This window comes from Otolemur garnettii, unplaced genomic scaffold, assembly GCF_000181295.1.
Source record: "Otolemur garnettii isolate 467f Iridium unplaced genomic scaffold, OtoGar3 scaffold00003, whole genome shotgun sequence".
Classification (NCBI taxonomy): Eukaryota; Metazoa; Chordata; class Mammalia; order Primates; family Galagidae; genus Otolemur; species Otolemur garnettii.
The window spans coordinates 5,217,862-5,236,258 of record NW_003852398.1 but is presented as its reverse complement, the minus strand read 5'-3'; the positions used below and the strand labels follow the sequence as shown (position 1 = coordinate 5,236,258).

At 37.0% G+C, this 18,397-nt stretch overlaps 1 protein-coding gene across 5 annotated transcripts in view; it reads right to left on the bottom strand.

Moving 5' to 3' along the window:
• The window catches only part of FBXW11 (F-box and WD repeat domain containing 11), a 134,876-nt gene that overhangs the window by 12,256 nt on the left and 104,223 nt on the right, over positions 1–18,397 (bottom strand). For all 5 annotated transcript variants that reach the window (XM_003781943.2, XM_003781945.2, XM_012809069.2 and 2 more), the window contains 4 exons: positions 17,493–17,630; positions 8,167–8,285; positions 5,613–5,862; positions 1,698–1,816 (listed from right to left, as the gene is read on the bottom strand). In XM_003781943.2, the coding sequence (XP_003781991.1) occupies positions 1,698–1,816; positions 5,613–5,862; positions 8,167–8,285; positions 17,493–17,630 (626 nt within the window). The remainder of the gene's footprint in view (positions 1–1,697; positions 1,817–5,612; positions 5,863–8,166; positions 8,286–17,492; positions 17,631–18,397) is intronic.

Genomic DNA, 18,397 nt, shown 5'->3' with positions numbered 1-18,397 from the left:
GTGTGTTTTCAAACACTAACTTAGGAGGAAGACTTACTTTTCATTGTATGTCTTTATATACTGTTTGCATATATTAGTATTTAAGTAAGATCAACAAACCAAAAGCTTCAATTATATTTAGTTCCCTCATATCTGAGTTGATGAAACCATATAGCAAAATGGTCTAGGAAGAACTTTTCTGGGAAGATAGGGATTACCGGTGGCAAAGGAGAAAGAACACGTCTGGAGTAGGAAAGATGGGGAGACCCTATGTACAGCTAAGGGGTTATTGAAGCTTCTGCCCCTGGCACCTCTAGCTTGGAGTCCATGAGGCCAACTAAGGTTAGGAACTGGTAGACCAGCTTGATGACCTCCCTCTACTGAGAGACTTAGGGACAACCCTTCTTTGATATATACTGCATACTAGGGTTGGCTGGTTCACAAAGTGGGACTGAGAGTTTCATTAGGTATATTTAGTGTTTTGAAAGTATAAACCCATTGACCACGCTAAGTCTTTTTCTCCATGACTTACATAACAATTCTGGAAGTAGATTTTTTTTTTCTTTTTTCTATTATGATTGATTTTTCTAAATTACTTGCAAAAAGAAGTCATAGCTAACTAGCATGTACAAAACAAATTCTATTGAGACTTCTTTTTTAATTTATTTATTTTTTTCTATTGAGACTTTTTCTTAGACTCTCCACCAGTAACTCCTATCATATATCCACTTAACATTTTATCACAGCTGCTCTCAGCAAATCTCAGTGTCAGTGATGACAGTTTCTCTAATCTGTGATCAGAGCCATTCAGCACTGCCACGATGACTCCAAAGTGGTTCCCTTCTATAAACTATAGAGCATTACCCATTATTATTTTATAAAACCTAAAGATTCCAATGAGGAAGTTAAGAACTGTTCCCTGATGAAACATTAAACAATACAGAAAGCATGATGGACAAAGCAGAACTAAGATTTAAGCTCTAAACTTTTATGATATCTTAAAACCTAAAGTGATCAAGAAAAGTTAACAGCAGTTACAACTATTCTGGTATTGCTTTCTTTCTTTCATTTTTAATCATCTTGAGCCTCATCTTTATTTTGCCCAAACATTAGGCAACATGGTTATAAATACCAAAATTACAGTGACTTTATATAAAGTTTTATATAAAAAATTGGGATACATGGGCATATACTAGTACAGATGACTTGGGATAATTAAATAAACATTTAAAGGATATTCTTAATAAGATATAAAGTATCTAAGGTTAGTCATATTTACTTGAAAGCAATGAGACTTCGAGTTGAGAAAGGGTGGTAAAACAAAAATCCTAGCAGGAGTAGATGATTTTGTAAAGCAAAAACAAAGTATACTCCGTTCTGTTAGGGAGGGAGGTGGGAGCTCACGGGTAAAAGAAACGATAGTGAGTCAGGCTAGAACATTCTAGTCTGTTCTGAGGTGATGAGGTTATTAAGTGATCCTGCGTGGAGCTGAGGTTATAACTTTGTGTACTGGGTGAATCTTGGAAGAACACCCAGGGCATATACAGTTTTCCCAATGAGTAGTATGCAGCGCCAACTAGATTTCTAAAAGTTACCCGAAAGTTTTCTTACCTTAAGTGTCCCATTTACTCTGAGTTGTTTGAACATTAGGACAGGGAGATGAGCCAACACTATGGCAAAAATAAGCCTGTCCTGTCTGCAGACCAACGTGTACCCACCTGATGGTGTTATCTGATGATCCACTGACAACTAGCCGGTCTCGGTACTGGAGACAGGCAATGCCTCGCTTGTGCCCATTCAGAGTACGGACAAATTCACAGGTGCTAGTGCTCCAGACCTGCATGACAAATCAGCGGCAGTGTTAAGAATGGAAATGCAGGCAACTCCTCCCAAAAAAGAGTAAGCTTCTGAAAATGACTCAAATACATGATTATAAAATACAGTCTCTTCTAACTCTAAAGTGAGAGGCTTAGGGACAAATTGGACAGTGTAAAATTCTCTTGTCTGCTAAGTGATAAAATGGAAGAAAATACAACGATATGCAGTGAAGTCTCCACAACTTTGAGATCTTTACAAAAAGAACATATCCTGGGTGGTTGAGACATTCAATTGCCCAGAAGAAAGAGTTTGGGCCAGATTTTGTTTTTATACCAGCTGACATGTCAAACCCAATGTAACAGATCTTTTGTGAAATGATCTACAAGGCTTAGATGTTCACAGACACCTTACCTTATTAAGGTAGAGATACAAAGGAGATACAAAGCAACCACAATGCTCTGAATTACTTTATCAGCTGCTTTTGTAGATGAATGGGATAAATAGACATCCACATGTAAAAGAATAGAGCTGTACCCCTAGCCTACATGGATTTGAAATATATTCTTCTTAGTAAAGTATCATAAGAATGGAAAAGCAAATAATAATGTATTTGATACTAATATGAAGCCATCAGATGATCAAATGCATACCCAAAGGAGCATAAATTTATTTCAATTCAAGTTGGGGGGAACAGTAATGAGGGAGGGGGAGGGGCTTAGGGTCTCTCACTGAATGGGCACAGGGTGGGGGGTGATGGCACACCTTTTGTGTGGGGAACAGAACCACAAGATGAACTCTACCTAACAAAACAAAATGTTTTGACCTAGTTGCTTATACCTTCACATGAACTGGAAATAAATTTACTTAATAAAAAAAAATTAAGCCATAAAATCCTCACAAAAGTGTAAGCAACAAAAGAAAATAAATAATAAACTGGACATCATTAAAATTAAAATCATTTGTGCTTCAAAAGATACCACCAAGAAAGTGAAAAGATAACCTATGGAATGGGAGAAAGTATTTGTAAATCATGTATCTGATAAGGGACTTATATCAGAATATACAAAGAACTTTTACAACCCAACAACTAAATGGGCAAAAGATTTAAATAGGCATTTTCCAAAGAAGGCATACAAATAACCAGTAAACAAATGAAAAATAATGTTCAATATCATTAGTAACTAGGGAATACAAAGCAAAACCACAGAGATACCACTGCACACAATTAGGACAGCTGTAATAAAGACAATAATAACAAGTCTTGGCAAGAATATGGAGAAATCCTCCAGCCTCATATTATGAAACACCTGTTTTGTAATAAGGCCCAAACCCTCTTGATGTGCAGGCACTAGTTTTATACCAAATGGTGTTTGACTGTGAGAGTTTACAAATTCTAACAGCTTCCAGACTACCCAATCTAAAGTTTGATACTATAGTCCATACTTTATAGAGCTAATTACAAGAATGCTATAGTGCTGGTCATAAAATGAAGGATCTTTCTGTATATACTCATACACTACTGATGGGGTTATACAGCCACTCTGGAAAACAGGTTGGCAGTTCCTCAAAATGTTAAACATAAAATTATTATCCCCAGAGGGAGGGAGGATGGAGGGAGGGTAATCGGTGGGACCGTATCTACAGTGCATCTTATAAGGGTACATGTGAAATTTACTAAGTGTAGAATATTAATGTCTTGACACAATAACTAAGAAAATGCTGTGAAGACTATGTTAACCAGTTTGATGAAAATATTTCAAATTATATATAAAACCAGCACATTGTACCCTGTGATTGCATTAATATACACAGCTATGATCTAATAAAAAATAAAATAAAATAAAAAATAAAATTATCATCCCCACAGAATTGAAAATACACTAAAAAACTATTCACAAATGTTTTCAGCAAAATTATTCTTAACAGTCAAAAATCAGATACAACCAAAATGTCCAACAACTGATAATGAATAAACAAAGTCTGGTATATCTACAAAAATGAAATTTTATTCAGTCATTAGAAGGAATAAAGGGCCAGGTATAGTGGCTCACACCTGGGAGGCTGAGGCTGGTGGATTGCCTGAGCTCATGAATTCAAGACCAACCTGAGCAAGAGCAAAACTCCATCTCTTAAAAAAAAAAAAAAGCCAAGGGTTGTGGTGGGTACCTGTAGTCCCAGTTACTTGGGAGGCTAAGGCAAGAGAATTTTTTGAGCCCAAGAGTATGAGGTTGCTATGAGCTATGATGCCACAACATTCTACCCAGGGCAACAAAGTGAGACTCTGTCTCAAAAAAAAAAAAAAAAAAAAAAAAGAAGGACTAAGTACATACTGATATATGCTATAATGTACATGGATAAACACTGACAACATTATGCTTAGTGAAAGAAGCCATGCACAAAAGGCCACATATTGTATGACTCCATTTACATGAAATGTTTAAAACAGGCAAATCCATATAGACAGAAGGTACATTAGCAATCACTAGGTAATGGGAGGCCAGAGTGGGGGGTGAATGCTAATGAATATGATGTTTTCCTAGAAGGTGACTAAAATGTTCTAGAACTAGACAGTAGTAATGTTATACAATGTAAATGTACTAAATGCCCCTAAATTGTGTATGCTAACTTTTTATGGTATGGAAATTATCTCTCAGTAAAGCTGTTATAAAAATATAAGAAAACTAAAATTCAAAAGAATTAAGATGGATATTAGAATCAGAACTGTATTTACTACATCCTATGAATCACTCTAGACTACAACCACTTGTCACATGTTTGCCTCCCACCCACTGCATGCAAAGCTTCTTGAAGACATGGTCCATGCCTGGCAACCTCTCAAAATTAAATAAGGCTCACCACTTGTAGCACAGTAGTTACGGCGCCCACCACATGCACTGAGGCTGGCAGGTTAGAGCCCGGCCTGGACCAGCTAATGACTTCAACAAAAAAATAGCCAGGAATTATGGTGGGCACCTGTAGTCCCAGCTACTTGGGAGGTTGATGCAAGAGAATTGCTTAAGCCCAAGAGTTTGAGGTTGCTGTGAGCTGCGACGACATAGCACTCTACTTAGGACAACATAGTGAGACTGTCTTTTAAAAAAAAAAAATTTAGATGAGTAAGTCAAATGTAAGATCTGCCACCAACTAGTTGTGTGATCACCAACACAATTCTTCATTTTCCTTAGCCACATCTCTAAGATGGGGGCAGTGGCTCAAGCAGCTAAGGCGCCAGCCACATACACCTGAGTTGGTGGGTTTGAATCCAGCCTGGGCCCGCCAAACAACAACGATGGCTAAACCAAAAAATAGCTGGGTATTGTGGCGGGCACCTGTAGTCCCAGCTACTAGGGAGGCGGAAGCAGGAGAATCACTTGAGCCCAGGATTTCGAGGTTGCTGTGAGCTGTCATGCCACAGCTCTCTATCCAGGGTGACAGCTTAAGGCTCTGTCTCAAAAAAAAAAAAAAAAGATGGGGGCAGTACCTACTTCAAAAAGAGTGTGGGGACAGTTAACTGAGATGGTAACATAAAGCTCTTAGCGCACAGTACATGCTCAATAGGTTAGTTCTCTTCCCTTTAAACAAGTAATCAAGAAGATCATTTCATGAAATAGAAGTGTTCTCTCTTCTGGAGCTGGGACTTTTCCTCCAACTTTGCCCTAGGACTCTAGAAACATGTGGAGTGGGATGTCCCCAAGGGCTCATGAATACAGAGGAGAAGTAAGATCTTGCCAGGTACCAGGTTGGTATATAGCACCTTTTCTTTCTCTCTGTTCTAAAAGGAAAGCAGATAGAGTTATAACTGCAGACACACTTACTTTGATGGTCCTGTCACCAGAGGCAGACACGATGTACTTATCATCAAAGTCTACTACATTGACAGCAGCACGATGGCCAACCAGAACCCGGCGTAAAGTGATATCAGTAGCAGAAGCCATGTCCCACACTGCAATGGAACGGTCCTTTGAACAGGTCACCATCAGTCCATTGCTGAAGCGTAAGTGCAATACAGCTTCATTGTGGTGGATCAACGTGTTAAGAACTTCACCCGTGTTCACATCCCAGACTCTAGGTGAGAAGAGAAAAGGATGAGGCTTAATTACTGAAACATTCAGGAAAAGATTCTGGTATCTGAGTACCAGTATCTGAGTGCTAGCTCCATTCTTAAAGAATCTAAAGACATACCTAAAACAAGGCCCCAGAACAATTTCTTTCTTTGCTAAGAAATGCTTGAGACAGTTTCAGAGAAGGTGGCTAACTGTGGCTTTGCTCAGGTTTAGGTGTATTTAACAAGTATTCAGGGATAGAGTTTGTAGGCTTGTGCTTATGGCAAAAGGTGATTCCTTGAGAAAGTGGGTTTTGCAGTGAGTCTAAGACGACAGGAGGAAGGAGGTTTAATGGCTGAGGAATTAAGGATGGTTCAAAGCTTAAGGTTCCTGGCAACCTTTGACAGGCCTCTGGGTCTATTATTTCTCCACTACAAACCGAGACTGTAAGTCATGATGTCTCATCAATCACCACACCCACATCTTTACCCAGCTGTTTTATGGAAAAAAACTGGGTCACATTCAAGACAGAGTTTTAAGGGGGCCCCTTCCACATCATGGCTTTTCCTTTTCTATAACCCATTCTCCTAAGAGGGCATTTCACAGAGCAGAGGACAAAATGCTCAGGCTCTAAGGCTGAGACACAATCTCTGGCCTGGAAGCAATGAGTCTGGGAAAGAATGGCCATGCTTCAAACAGGGTAGGGAAAGAGTATAAGGGTGTGGCAAGAAACTAATAACCAAAACTAACTTAAGGAGAGCAGTGAAGAGGGGGAGAGTGTGGGAACCCAAGGACAAAAGCCATAACCATTCCCGTCTCTTAGATATGTGGGCCTGCACAACAATCCCCTTCAAGTATTTGACTCAGCCCAGAAAATGCATATTCTTTTCTTCTACAGTTCCTCCAACCCAGTCCAGCTGAGGATTTATCACATGACCTCATCACTACACCAAAGCCATCTAATGTGGAAAAATGTCCTTGTCCCAGAGTTGTAGGAATGGATCTCAAAAACATTCCTTTTCTACTCTCTCAGCTCCTAACCAGCAGTCATTGCTTCTTTTCTACTATGGAACATTGTCATTTTCATCTTTATCACTCTGCCCCTGGGATGGCAACTGTCTTTCTAGGCTACTTACACAGTCATGACCAGTAAGAATTAGAGGTTAAGCTGGGTGTGGTGGCTCACACCTGTAATCCTAACACTCTGGGAAGCTGAGGCAGGTGGACTGCCAGAGCTCATGAGTTCAAGACCAGCTTGAGCAAGAGCAAGATACCCACCCCTAACCGGTCTCTAAAATCTAGCCGGCCATTGTGGCAGGTATCTGTAGTCCCAGCTACTTGGGAGGCTGAGGCAAGAAAATCACTTGAGCCTAAGAGTTTGAGGTTGCTGTGAGCTGTGATGCCACAGCACTCTACCAAGGATAAGAAAGTGAGACTTTGTCTCAAAAAAAAAAATTAATAAAAAAACAATAATAATTAGAGGTTCAATTACTGACTATGTGACTCTGAGGAAATTATTTAACATCTCTGGTCTTAGTTTCCTACTACAAACTATAATACTGAAGAGAGGCATCTATTCAGAAAGGTTGATGTGAGAACTCAACAGTACAAAGTACCTAGAATATACCTGTCTCTCAAATTTTATTCCCCTATGTCCCTCAAAAGATTCTGCAAACTGGGCTTGGTGCCTGTAGCTCAAGTGGCTAGGGCATCAGCCACATACACCAGAGCTGGTAGGCTCGAATCCAGCCCAGGCCTGCCAAAGAACAATGACAACTACAACTAAAAATAAAACAGTTGGATGTTGTGGTGGGCACCTGTAGTCCCAGCTCCTTGGAAGGCTGAGGCAAGAGAATCGCTTGAGCCCAGGAGTTTGAAGTTGCTCTGAGCTGTGATGCCACAGCACTCTAACCAGGGTGAAAGATAGAGATGCTGTTTCCAAAAAAAAAAAAAAAAAAGATTCTGCAAACTGCTTCTGATTCTTTCAGTATTTACAGGCTGGTACCTACCACAGTCCTGAACAGCAGCCTTCCTCTGTTCTACTCTGGACCACAGTTTCCCAGAAGGACAAAGCTAGCCTAATACTAGGCTCTGATAGGAAAGCATGCTGTCTTCTCTATAATGTATGGTAATGGGAAAGGAACACACATAACAAATATTAGCTTTTCTGCCTAATGTGCTCAAACACATCTATATCAAAAGTAATTTTAATATAGCATGTAAAAATGTATACAAAGTGTGGGTGCCTATCCTAGAGGAAGGTGTGAATCTCAGCCTCCTTGTGGAAGGCTTAGAAGGTTCAGACCAAAGAAGCCAGGTCACTCACCTTACTGTAGAATCTGAAGAACCAGTTACAATAACACGTTCATCATACTGGAGACAGAGGACAGAACCTGTGTGTCCTGTTAACACTTTCAAACATTCCAGGCTGGTTTTATCCCAAATCTATTGAGGCAAGATCAACCACAAACAATGATTCAGTGTATCACATTTTGATGAATGTTACTGTCCTACCTTATGATCTGAATCATAAAACACATCTGAGTTACAGTAAATGAGAATAGTTAACTCAAACAGGTAGGAAATGACAAATAGAATAGGGGCAATATTGGGGCAGTGCCTGTGGCTCAAAGAAGTGGGGGCACCGGCCCCATATGCTGGAGGTGGTGGGTTCAAACCCAGCCCTGCCCAAAAAAAAAAAAAAACTGTTAAAAAAAAAAAAAAAGAATAGGGGCAATATTGAATAACTACGAGGATAAAGGTGTATTTTAATTTGAACCCTCTTAGCTATTGTATTCATTATACTTATTAACAGCCTTATAAAGAGGATTTTTAAAAATAAAATCTGTGGCAAGAGTTAGTTCATCTTCTGGAAAACATCATAACACCTATTAAGACCTTCTAAAAATGCATACATACCCTTTATGTTTATTTATAAAAATAAAAAACAGGAAGCAAAATGTTCAACATTTCAGAAAAATCTCAAAATAAACTATAAAGAGTTTTTAATGATAAAATATCACGTTTTATTAGAGAATTAAACATTTTTTAAAAACTCTGAATAAAGGCTGGGCACGGTGGCTCATGCCTGTAATCCCAGCATTCTGGGAGGCCAAGGTGGGTAGATTGCCTGAGCTCACAAGTTCGAGACCAGCCTGAGCAAGAGCAAGATCCCATCTCTAAAAATTAGCCAGGAGTTGTGGCAGGCGCCTGTAGTCCTAGCTACTCGGGACTAGGCAAGAGGATCTCTTGAGCCTAAGACTTTGAGGTTGCTATGAGCTGTGACACCACAGTAGTCTATCGAGGGTGACAAAGTGAGACTCTGTCTCCAAAAAAAAAAAAAGAATTGTTTCTGTATTTTGGACAACAGGTCTTTATCAAATATGATTTTTGCAAATATTTGCTCCAAGTCTGTGGCATGGTTTTTCATTTGCTGACAGTGTCTTTTGATTAAAATTTTTATTCAAATAAATTTATTTTATTAAAATTATTTTAATCAAGTCTAACATATGGATTCCTTCTTTCATCATGCTTTTGGTGTTATACCTTAAGAGTCAACAAACTCAAGATCAACTAGATTTTCTCCTACATTGTATTCTATAGTTTTACAGTTTTTTGTTTTAGGTCTACAATCCATTTTGAGTTAATTTGTGTGAAGTGTACATGAGATTCTCATGTATGTGATGGGGAATTGGAGATGTCTAGTTATTTCAGTACCATTTGTTAAAAAGACAATCTTTTCTCTACTGCATTGTCTTCACTCCTTTGTCAAAGATCAAAGATATATTTATGTAAATCTATTTTGGGGCTCTCTATTCTGTTCCATTGATTTAGTGCTCTATTCTTTTGCCAGTACCACAGTGCCTTGATTATTGTAATTTTACCATAATTTTTAAAGTAGGGTATAGTGTTAGTCATCTGACTTTATTCTTCTCCTTCAATATTGAGTTGGTTTTGGCCTCTCCTTGTAAATATTAGTATTAGTTTGTCAATATCCACAAAATAACTTGCTGGGATTTTGACCAGGATCACGTTGCATCTATAGACCAATTTGGAAGAACAGACAGCCTCACAAAAGCCTTCCTACTCGTAAGCATGAAATATCTATCCATTTATTTAGTTCTTTGACTTCTTTCTTCAGGTTTTCCTCATGTGCATCTAGCATGTATTTTGTTACATATATACCTAAGTACTTCATTTTAGGGGACTAAGATAATTGCTATGTGTTTTTAATTTCACATTTTATTTGTTCATTGTTAGCATATAGGTAAGCAATTGACTTCTGTATGTAAACCTTACATCTTGCAACCCTGACATCACCATTTCTTATTTCGAGGAGGTGTTTTGTTGATGTTTTTAGTTTTCTACAATCATGTTATCCATAAAGTAAAGACAGTTTTATTTCTTCCTTCCCAAACTGTATACCTTTTATTTCCTGTCCAGATTCTCATTAGCTAGGACTTCTACTACAATGTTGAAAAGCAGTGGTGAGAGGGGACATTTTTGACTTGTTCTTGATCTTAGTGGATAAGCTTTGTGTTTCTCACCTTTCAGTGTAATGTTACTATAGACTTTTGATAGATATTCTTCAAGTTGAGGGAGTTCTCCTCTACTCATCATTTACTAAGGATTTCTTATCATGAATGGGGGTTGAATTTTGTCAAATGCTTTTCTGCATCTATTGATATGATCATGTGGTTTTTTCCTTTGGCCTGTTGATATGATGGATTATATTAATTAATTTCTGAAGGTTAAATCAGCCTTGCATACCAAAGATAAATTCCACTTGGTTGTACTGAGTAATTCCTTTTTAAACATGGGTGGATTCAGTTTGCTAATATTTTGTTGAAGATTTCTCTGTGTTCATAAGTGGTATCAGTTTATAGTTTTCTTTTCTTATGATGTTTTTATCCGGTTCTGCTATTAAGGTAATGCTAGCCTTGTAGAATGAGTTAAAAGGTATTTCCTCTGCTTCCATCTTCTGTAAGAAGTTGTAAAGAACTTATATAATTTCTTTCTTAAATGTGGTAGAATTCACCAGTGAAGCCATCTGGTCCAGGTGCTTTCTGTTTTAGAAGGTAACTAATTATTGATTTAATGTCTTTAATAAAGGCCTAATCAGATTGCCTGTTCTTGAGATCTCATTTTGGCAGGTATGTCTTTCAGAGAATTAATTCGCTCTTCTAAATTATCAAATTCGTGGGCACTAAATTATTCACAGTATTCCTTTATTATCCTCTTAATGTCCATGGAATCTGTAGTGATCTCTCCTCTTTAATTATTGATACTAGGAATTTGAGTCCTTTTTTTTCTAAATTAGGACAGCTGGAGGTTTGTCAATTTTACTAATCTTTTCAAATACTTGCCTTTGGATTTCATTAATTTTCTCTGTTGAATTCCCATTTTCAATTTCATTGATCTCTGCTCTTTCTTTTTTTTCTTTTCTTTTTTATTAAGTCATATATACATAGATCATGAATACATTTATGCCTTTGTGAGAGTCAAGGTATTGACTATTTGTAAAAATTGGAGTGCTTACATCCTACTAATTAACATACCTTTCATCTCATTTACTTAATCACACATCTGCTCTAACTTTCATTAATTCTTTTCTTCTGCTTAGTTTGGACAGTTTGCTCTTCTTTTTCCTGTGTCTATGAGTTTAGATTTTCTTCTTTTTTAACATATGCATTCAATGCCATAAAATTCCCTCTAAGCTTTCACTGTATCTCACATATTTTGAACAAGTTGTGTGTTCATTTTCATTTAGTTCAAAATATTTTTAAAATTTCTCTTGAGATTTCTTCTTTGACTTATGTAATATATTTAGAATTGTGTTATTTAATCTACAAGTATTTAGGAATTTTTCCAGCTATCTTTCTGTTACTGATTTGTAGTTTGATTCCACTGTGGTCTGAGAACAGACATCACATGATTTCTATTCTTTTAAATTTGTTAATGTGTATTTTTACAGCACAAAATGTGGTGAATGTTCTGTGTGAGACTGAGAACAATGTGTACTCCACAACTGTTAAATAAAGCAGAGTATAGTCTACACTAAAAAGACTGTATTATATGCACTTAGTTAATGGTGGTGTTAAGTTCATTTATATCCTTAACCAATTTTCTGGCTGTTGAGTTCTATTCATTTCTGATAGAGGAGAGCTGAAGTCTCCAACTACAATAGTGAATTCATTATTTCTCCTTGTAGTTCTATCAGTTTTTACCTAACATCATTTGACACTTGGATGTTAGAGTTGTTATGTCTTCTTGGATAGAGACTGATTCCTTTATCATTATGTAATATTTCTTTAGCCCTGACAACTTTACTTGCTCTGAACTCTACTCTGTTTAAAATTAATATATCTACTCCTGCTCTCTTCATTAAGAGTTAGCATGATGTATCTTTCTCCATCATTTACATAATCTGCATGTCTATAAAGAGTTGACTTTCTTGTAGACAGCATATAGTTGTCTCTTGATTTTTGATATGCTCTGACAATCTCTGTCTTTTGACTGGTACACTCAAACCAGTGACATTTCAAGTTAAGGCTCTCATTCCGAGGTGACCTGTCTGAACTACAAGGTAGGCCAACCCAGACATTATGAAATTCCCAGCCATATTCAAAGCCTTTTCTTTGTCACAACAATTAAGGACTATTTGCTGTCTACGGCAAATATATCTTCCTTTGTAAATCTATATCTTAACTCTGTAAACCTATCTTTTTCTTCCTCAATAAATTTTGTTTCACACTTTTAGAAAGTGATTATAAATATAGTTGGATTAGTATCTACCGTATTTGTTATTGTTTTCTATTTGTTGCCCTTGATCTTTGTTCCTATTTGTCTTTTACTTTATCTTTTCTAGCTCTGAGCATTTGATATGATTCCACTTTCTTTCCTTTCTTAGCATGTGAGTTAGTCTTTTTTTTTTTAAAGTGGTTGCTCTGGAGTTTGCAGTAAACATTTACAACTAATCCAAGTTCACTTCCAAATAACAATATATTGCTTCAGAGGTGGTATATCATATAATACCCCAAATAATACTAATTCCTCCCTTCCATCCCTTGTATCATCGCTGTCATTTTCTTACCTTCACTTTTGAATAACTTTGCGAGTCACGGAATTCTCGATTAGAGGGTTTTTTTCTCTCCCAAAGCTAATATTTCATTCTAGTCTCTTCTGTTTACATAGTTTCAGAGGATGTAATTCTTATCTTTGATCCTCATCAGGGTTTTTTCTCCTGACTTTTTGCAGAATTTTTTCTTTATCTTTGATTTTCTGTAGTTTGAATACGATATGCCTACGTGTAGTTTTTTGGTATATATCGAAATTGGTATTCTCTGAGTTTTTGGATCTGTACTTTGGTGTCTGACATTAACTGGGGAGATTCTCAGTCATTACTGTTTCAAGTATTTCTCCTGATCCTTTCTCTCATTCTTCTTCTGATAGTCCCATTATATAAATGTTACACCTTCTGTATGTCTCATAGTTCTTAGATATTCTGGAGTTTTTCGTTTTTAGTCATTTTTCTGTCTGCTTTTCAGTTTTGGAGATTTCCATTGAGTTATCCCCAATCTCAGAGATTCTTTCCTCAGCCATATATCCAGTCTACTAACAAGCCCATTAAGAGCATTCTTCATTTCTATTATACTGTTTTTGATCTCTAACATTTCTTTTTGGTTCTTTCTTAGAAACTTCCATCTCTCTGCTTTTGCTGTCCATATGCTTTTGCACAACATCTACTTGACCCATTAGAGCCCTTATCATATTGATCATAGTTGTTCTAAGGTCCTACTTTTATAACAACAATATTCCTGTCATATCTGAGTCTGGCCCTGACACACAGTCTTTTCACAATCTGTTTTTTCACCTTTCAGTATGCCTTGTAATTTTTTTTCTTGAGAGCCAGACATAAAGTACTAGGTAAAAGGAAATGCTATAAATAGACCTTCAGTAATGTCATAGTAAGGTGTGGGAAGGATGTGTTCTATAAAACTGTAAGTCCTATATGATTGGGTGTTGGTGTTCTAGTGAGCCTGTCTCTCCAGGCTGTGATCTTTACAAGTGCATCTCAGTTCCCTCTAGCCCCTTTAGGTGGGACCAAATACCGTGTTTCCCTGAAAATAAGACCTAGAAGGATTTCTATGCATTTGTTAAATATAAGCCCTACCCTGATAATAAGACCTAGTGATGGGTCCATGTATTTTGGTATGGAGAGAAAGACATTCCCTGAAAATAAGCCCTAGTGTGTCTTCTTGGGGAAACATGATAGCTACAGGGAGCTATAGTTGGGTATGTCCTTTTCCCCAGGTCAGTTAGGCTCTGAAGAAACCTTAGCATGACAAGCTATACTTAAATAATGTCCCCAGAAGGCAGATATGGTTAAAAAGAACAGAATACCCTGATGTATTTCAAAATGTCTTCTTTTCTCTCCCTGTTGGAAGAATGAGGGGAATTTTTTTCTGATAATCACTATGAGACGTGGTAGAACGGCTAGAGGTAGAAGTCACAAAAGTGTGGGCACTCCAATGACTGGGTTCTCATGGAATTTTTATTTCTCAGACTTGTTCACACTGAGCCTCCAGCAATTTGTCAAATACAATTCAGGTCACCCTACCCAGGCATTGTTTTTCACAGATGTTTCTCTCCTGGTGGGTTTCTACTCTGGTAAGTTTTGGTTTTCTTTATTTGCCTGTCTCTCCAATTGGGGGTGGGAGGCAGTGGTTTCTCCTGTGACCTCACTTCCCTTATGGATCTAAGGAGAGATGTTGATTTTGTAGTCTGTCCAGAATTTTACTTGTCAGGACAGAGTGGCATCTTCCAAACTTCTTATATGCCAAACCTTGTCTCTTCTTTTAATCTTTCCACTGTTTTTTATGTTTTCAATATTGTTTCTATTTAATAAAAGATGAGAATTTATTTTTTTCAAAGACAGACTCTATGGACCTGTTTCTTGACTTGTAAAATAATGCTATCACAATCTGTGTGTCCCCAAGTTTAATACCATTGAACAAGATTTTCTAAGTGCTGTGGACATTTAAATTTCTAGGCCAAGCATGGTGGCTCATGCCTATAATCCCAGTACTTTGGGAGCCTGAGTCAGTAGGATGACTTGAGCACAGGAGTTCAAAACAAGCCTGGGCAATGTAGTAAGACACCCATCTCTACAATAAATCAAAAAAATAAAAAATAAAATAGCTGGACATGGTGGTACACACCTGTAATCCTAGCTATCAGCTGAGGTGGAATGATTACTTGAGCCCAGGAGTTCAAGGCTGCATCATGAGCTATGATCATGCCACTGTACTCCAATCTGGGCAACAGAGTGAGGCCTTATCTTTAAAAAACTTTATTTAAATAAAAATAATAGTAATATGTATCCTTCTGTAATACCAAAGCTTGCTTTTAATTTCTAACCTAATAGAATCTGAGATACTTTAAAGGTAATTAGTGATTAAGGATTGGTGCAGAATCAAGTACAAAACACTGGTCTAGATAATTTCTCTAACATGTACTTCTGCTCTACCATTCTATGTCTTACAAATCAAATGTAAGCTTACTTAAACATTAGTGTGTCTCTATTAAAAGAATTCTTTAGAAAACACATTGAATATAAATGAATTATAAGCCCATAGATAGTATATGCTCTGACAAAGTTATTATACACCTATTCCTTAAGTATCAACTACCAAAATTAAATAGTAACATATGCCACTCTTTCTAGAGTATATTGCTGGGTATAGGTTAGAGCTATCAATAAGCATTACATAGAGTTCTCTAATAAAGTTAAATTTTGGAACTTGGGGGTCTCTATTGCAAACCTTCTCAAGAATCTTTAACTGTATTACTATACTATCATATCCTGTGAATTTCACTTGATGGGGAGGAGAACAGAAGAATAGAGATGAGAGATGAAAAATTCAGTCAATTTCAAGATAGACCAATATAAATTATCCAGGAAAAGAAAAAAGATTGACAAAATGTGGGACAATAGCAAGAGATCTAACATTTATGTGATTAGAGTCTCAAAAGCGAAGAAGAAGAAATTGGTACAGAAAAAATATCTGGAAATATAATGGCCAAAGATTTCTGAAATGCAGTGAAGGAACATAATTTACAGCAGGTATCCTCAAACTACGGTCCGCGGGCCACATGCAGCCCACCTAGGACATTTATCTGGCCTGCCGGGTGTTTTTGCTAAGCCTAGCCTGCAGTCTGGCCCTCCAATGGTCTGAGGGACAGTGAACTGGCCCCCTGTCTAAAAAGTTTGAGGACCTCCGATTTACAGATTGAAGGTCAGTGAAAAACTTAGATATAGCATAAAGAGCATGATCCATAAAAGAAAAAAATGGTAAACTGGGACTTCATCAAAAATAAAATCTTCTACTCTATGAAGGAGATCATTAAGAAAATAAAAAGTCACAAAGAAAATATTTATAAAATATACCCAACAAAGAACTATATATATATATCAAGAACTCTAAAAATTCAATAATGAGAAAACAAAGATCTGAAAGAAATTTCACTGAGGGTGGTGCCTGTGGGTCAAGGGAGTAGGGCACCGGCCCCAGCCAAAAATTGCAAAAAAAAGAAATTTCACTGAGGAACATACAGAAACACAAGAAAAGATGTTCCCTACCATCAGACACTGGGGAAATGTGAATTTAAAGCAAACTGAGGTACATCTACACATCTATTAGAATGGCTAATATTTAAAAAAAATAACAGAGTATCAAAGGCTGGAAAGGACAGAAAGGAGTCAGAAAGAAAAAGATTCTCATATATTAGTGATAGGAACGTAAACAGCGTGGCAGTTTCTTAGGCTAGTGAAATATACATAGACCGTGAGCCAGCAATTCCACTCCTGGAGGTTTTTACCCAGTGAACTAAAAACTTGTGTTCCCATGAAAACCTATATGCGTAAGTTTATTGTAGCTTTGTTCATAATTCTGAGGAATTGGAAACAACACAAATGTCCTGATAAGCACAGAAAAGGGACAGATAAGCATAAGAAATAGAGAGGGAAAGGACAAGGGAATTAGAGAGCTATTCTTTATCTTGATTACTGTTACGGTTATGCACTGTGTATTTGTCAAACTCACAGAATTTTACACTAAAAAGCATCAATCTCCTTGTATATAAAGTTTTGAAAATTCAATTTTTTCTTAAATATAAGGAAATAAGCTATGAACATAAAACAAATCTGTCAGATCAGCTGATTAAACATGAAGAAGTCATCCAGTTCATCTACTACTGAAAAGTGAATGAAAACAACAGTTGCTCTATCATTCTTTTATATTAATACCTGAGTCCTTCTCAGAAACCATAAAAGGTAATGACTTTGACTAACAGGCAGACTAGCAACCAGCTAACAAAGTAATCAAGAGTCCTGTGATACTGGGATATTTTCTATTTACACTTAACACGGAATACAGAATGTGAATGTGCCTAGAGGAAGATAAGATGTGAGACAATCCAGGGTCTTGTATTTGTTACAGGGAAATGCTGGCTCTAGTTCTTTAGAACCATGCTGCCAAGATTGAGTGGAAGAGATAAAAACCAATCTAAAGTAAATGGAAAGGCTGTCACATCTAGTGTCTAACACATAACCACGATTCTAAAAATAATACATGTAAAACTGTCATTCACCTTAATAGAATTATCTCGTAGGCCACTGATAATTTTTTCATCATCGTACTGTAAACAGTAGACACCTTTACTATTTTCTGAGCGGCACTGAATCCTCTGTAAGTTGTGTCGTCCACACCGCCAGTTAGATTCTATAGTCTGCAGAAAAAAGGAGGCAAGAGATGAGTTTTTATGAATCAACTATTCTATTAGGCTTCAGACTTTGGCATTACATCCAGAGACAGCATACCACTGACACCCCAATCTTGGTTTGCATAAATGTCTGTGGATAGGAATTATGCTCTTTTCCAAGTAAGGTATTAACCTAACAATGTTTTTTCTCAAACTTTTCCTGCCTGTTTGGCAACTACCACAGGATTTCCAATGAGTTTTGGGTTGGGTTTGAAAAAAAAGGCCTAGACAGAATTCAACATGTCCAAAGAATGCCATTTGTACCCAAAAAACACAAATAAATAGTAACTCACTGGGTTGCTCCTTAATGCCAATTAAAATACTTGGCAAACGACTGCCATCATCAGTAAGTATATATTGACAAGCTATATATCCAAACTAAGAACTGTCTTGATTACTAAGAAAAGATACTGAGAAACTACTACGCCAAACTACATAGAAAGAATTTTGTTAGTTATTTTTGATCTCCCATCAGACTTCACTTTCTTCAGAGTAAGAAAGACACATTTAAGCCCTGAATTCTTGTTCTTTCATCATTTGTGATGTAATATAGTCCAGGTACTGTGTTAGGCACTGGGGATACAAACATCAACAGGATGCATACTGTGTTCAGGAGTCACCACTCTAGGTATACAGTATCAGGAAATGGATATACTCTAAGTTTATCTGGTTGAATGACCCATGTGATAACCTTGAAGGAAGTTCTTATTATTTTCCTTCTACAAACAAGGAAA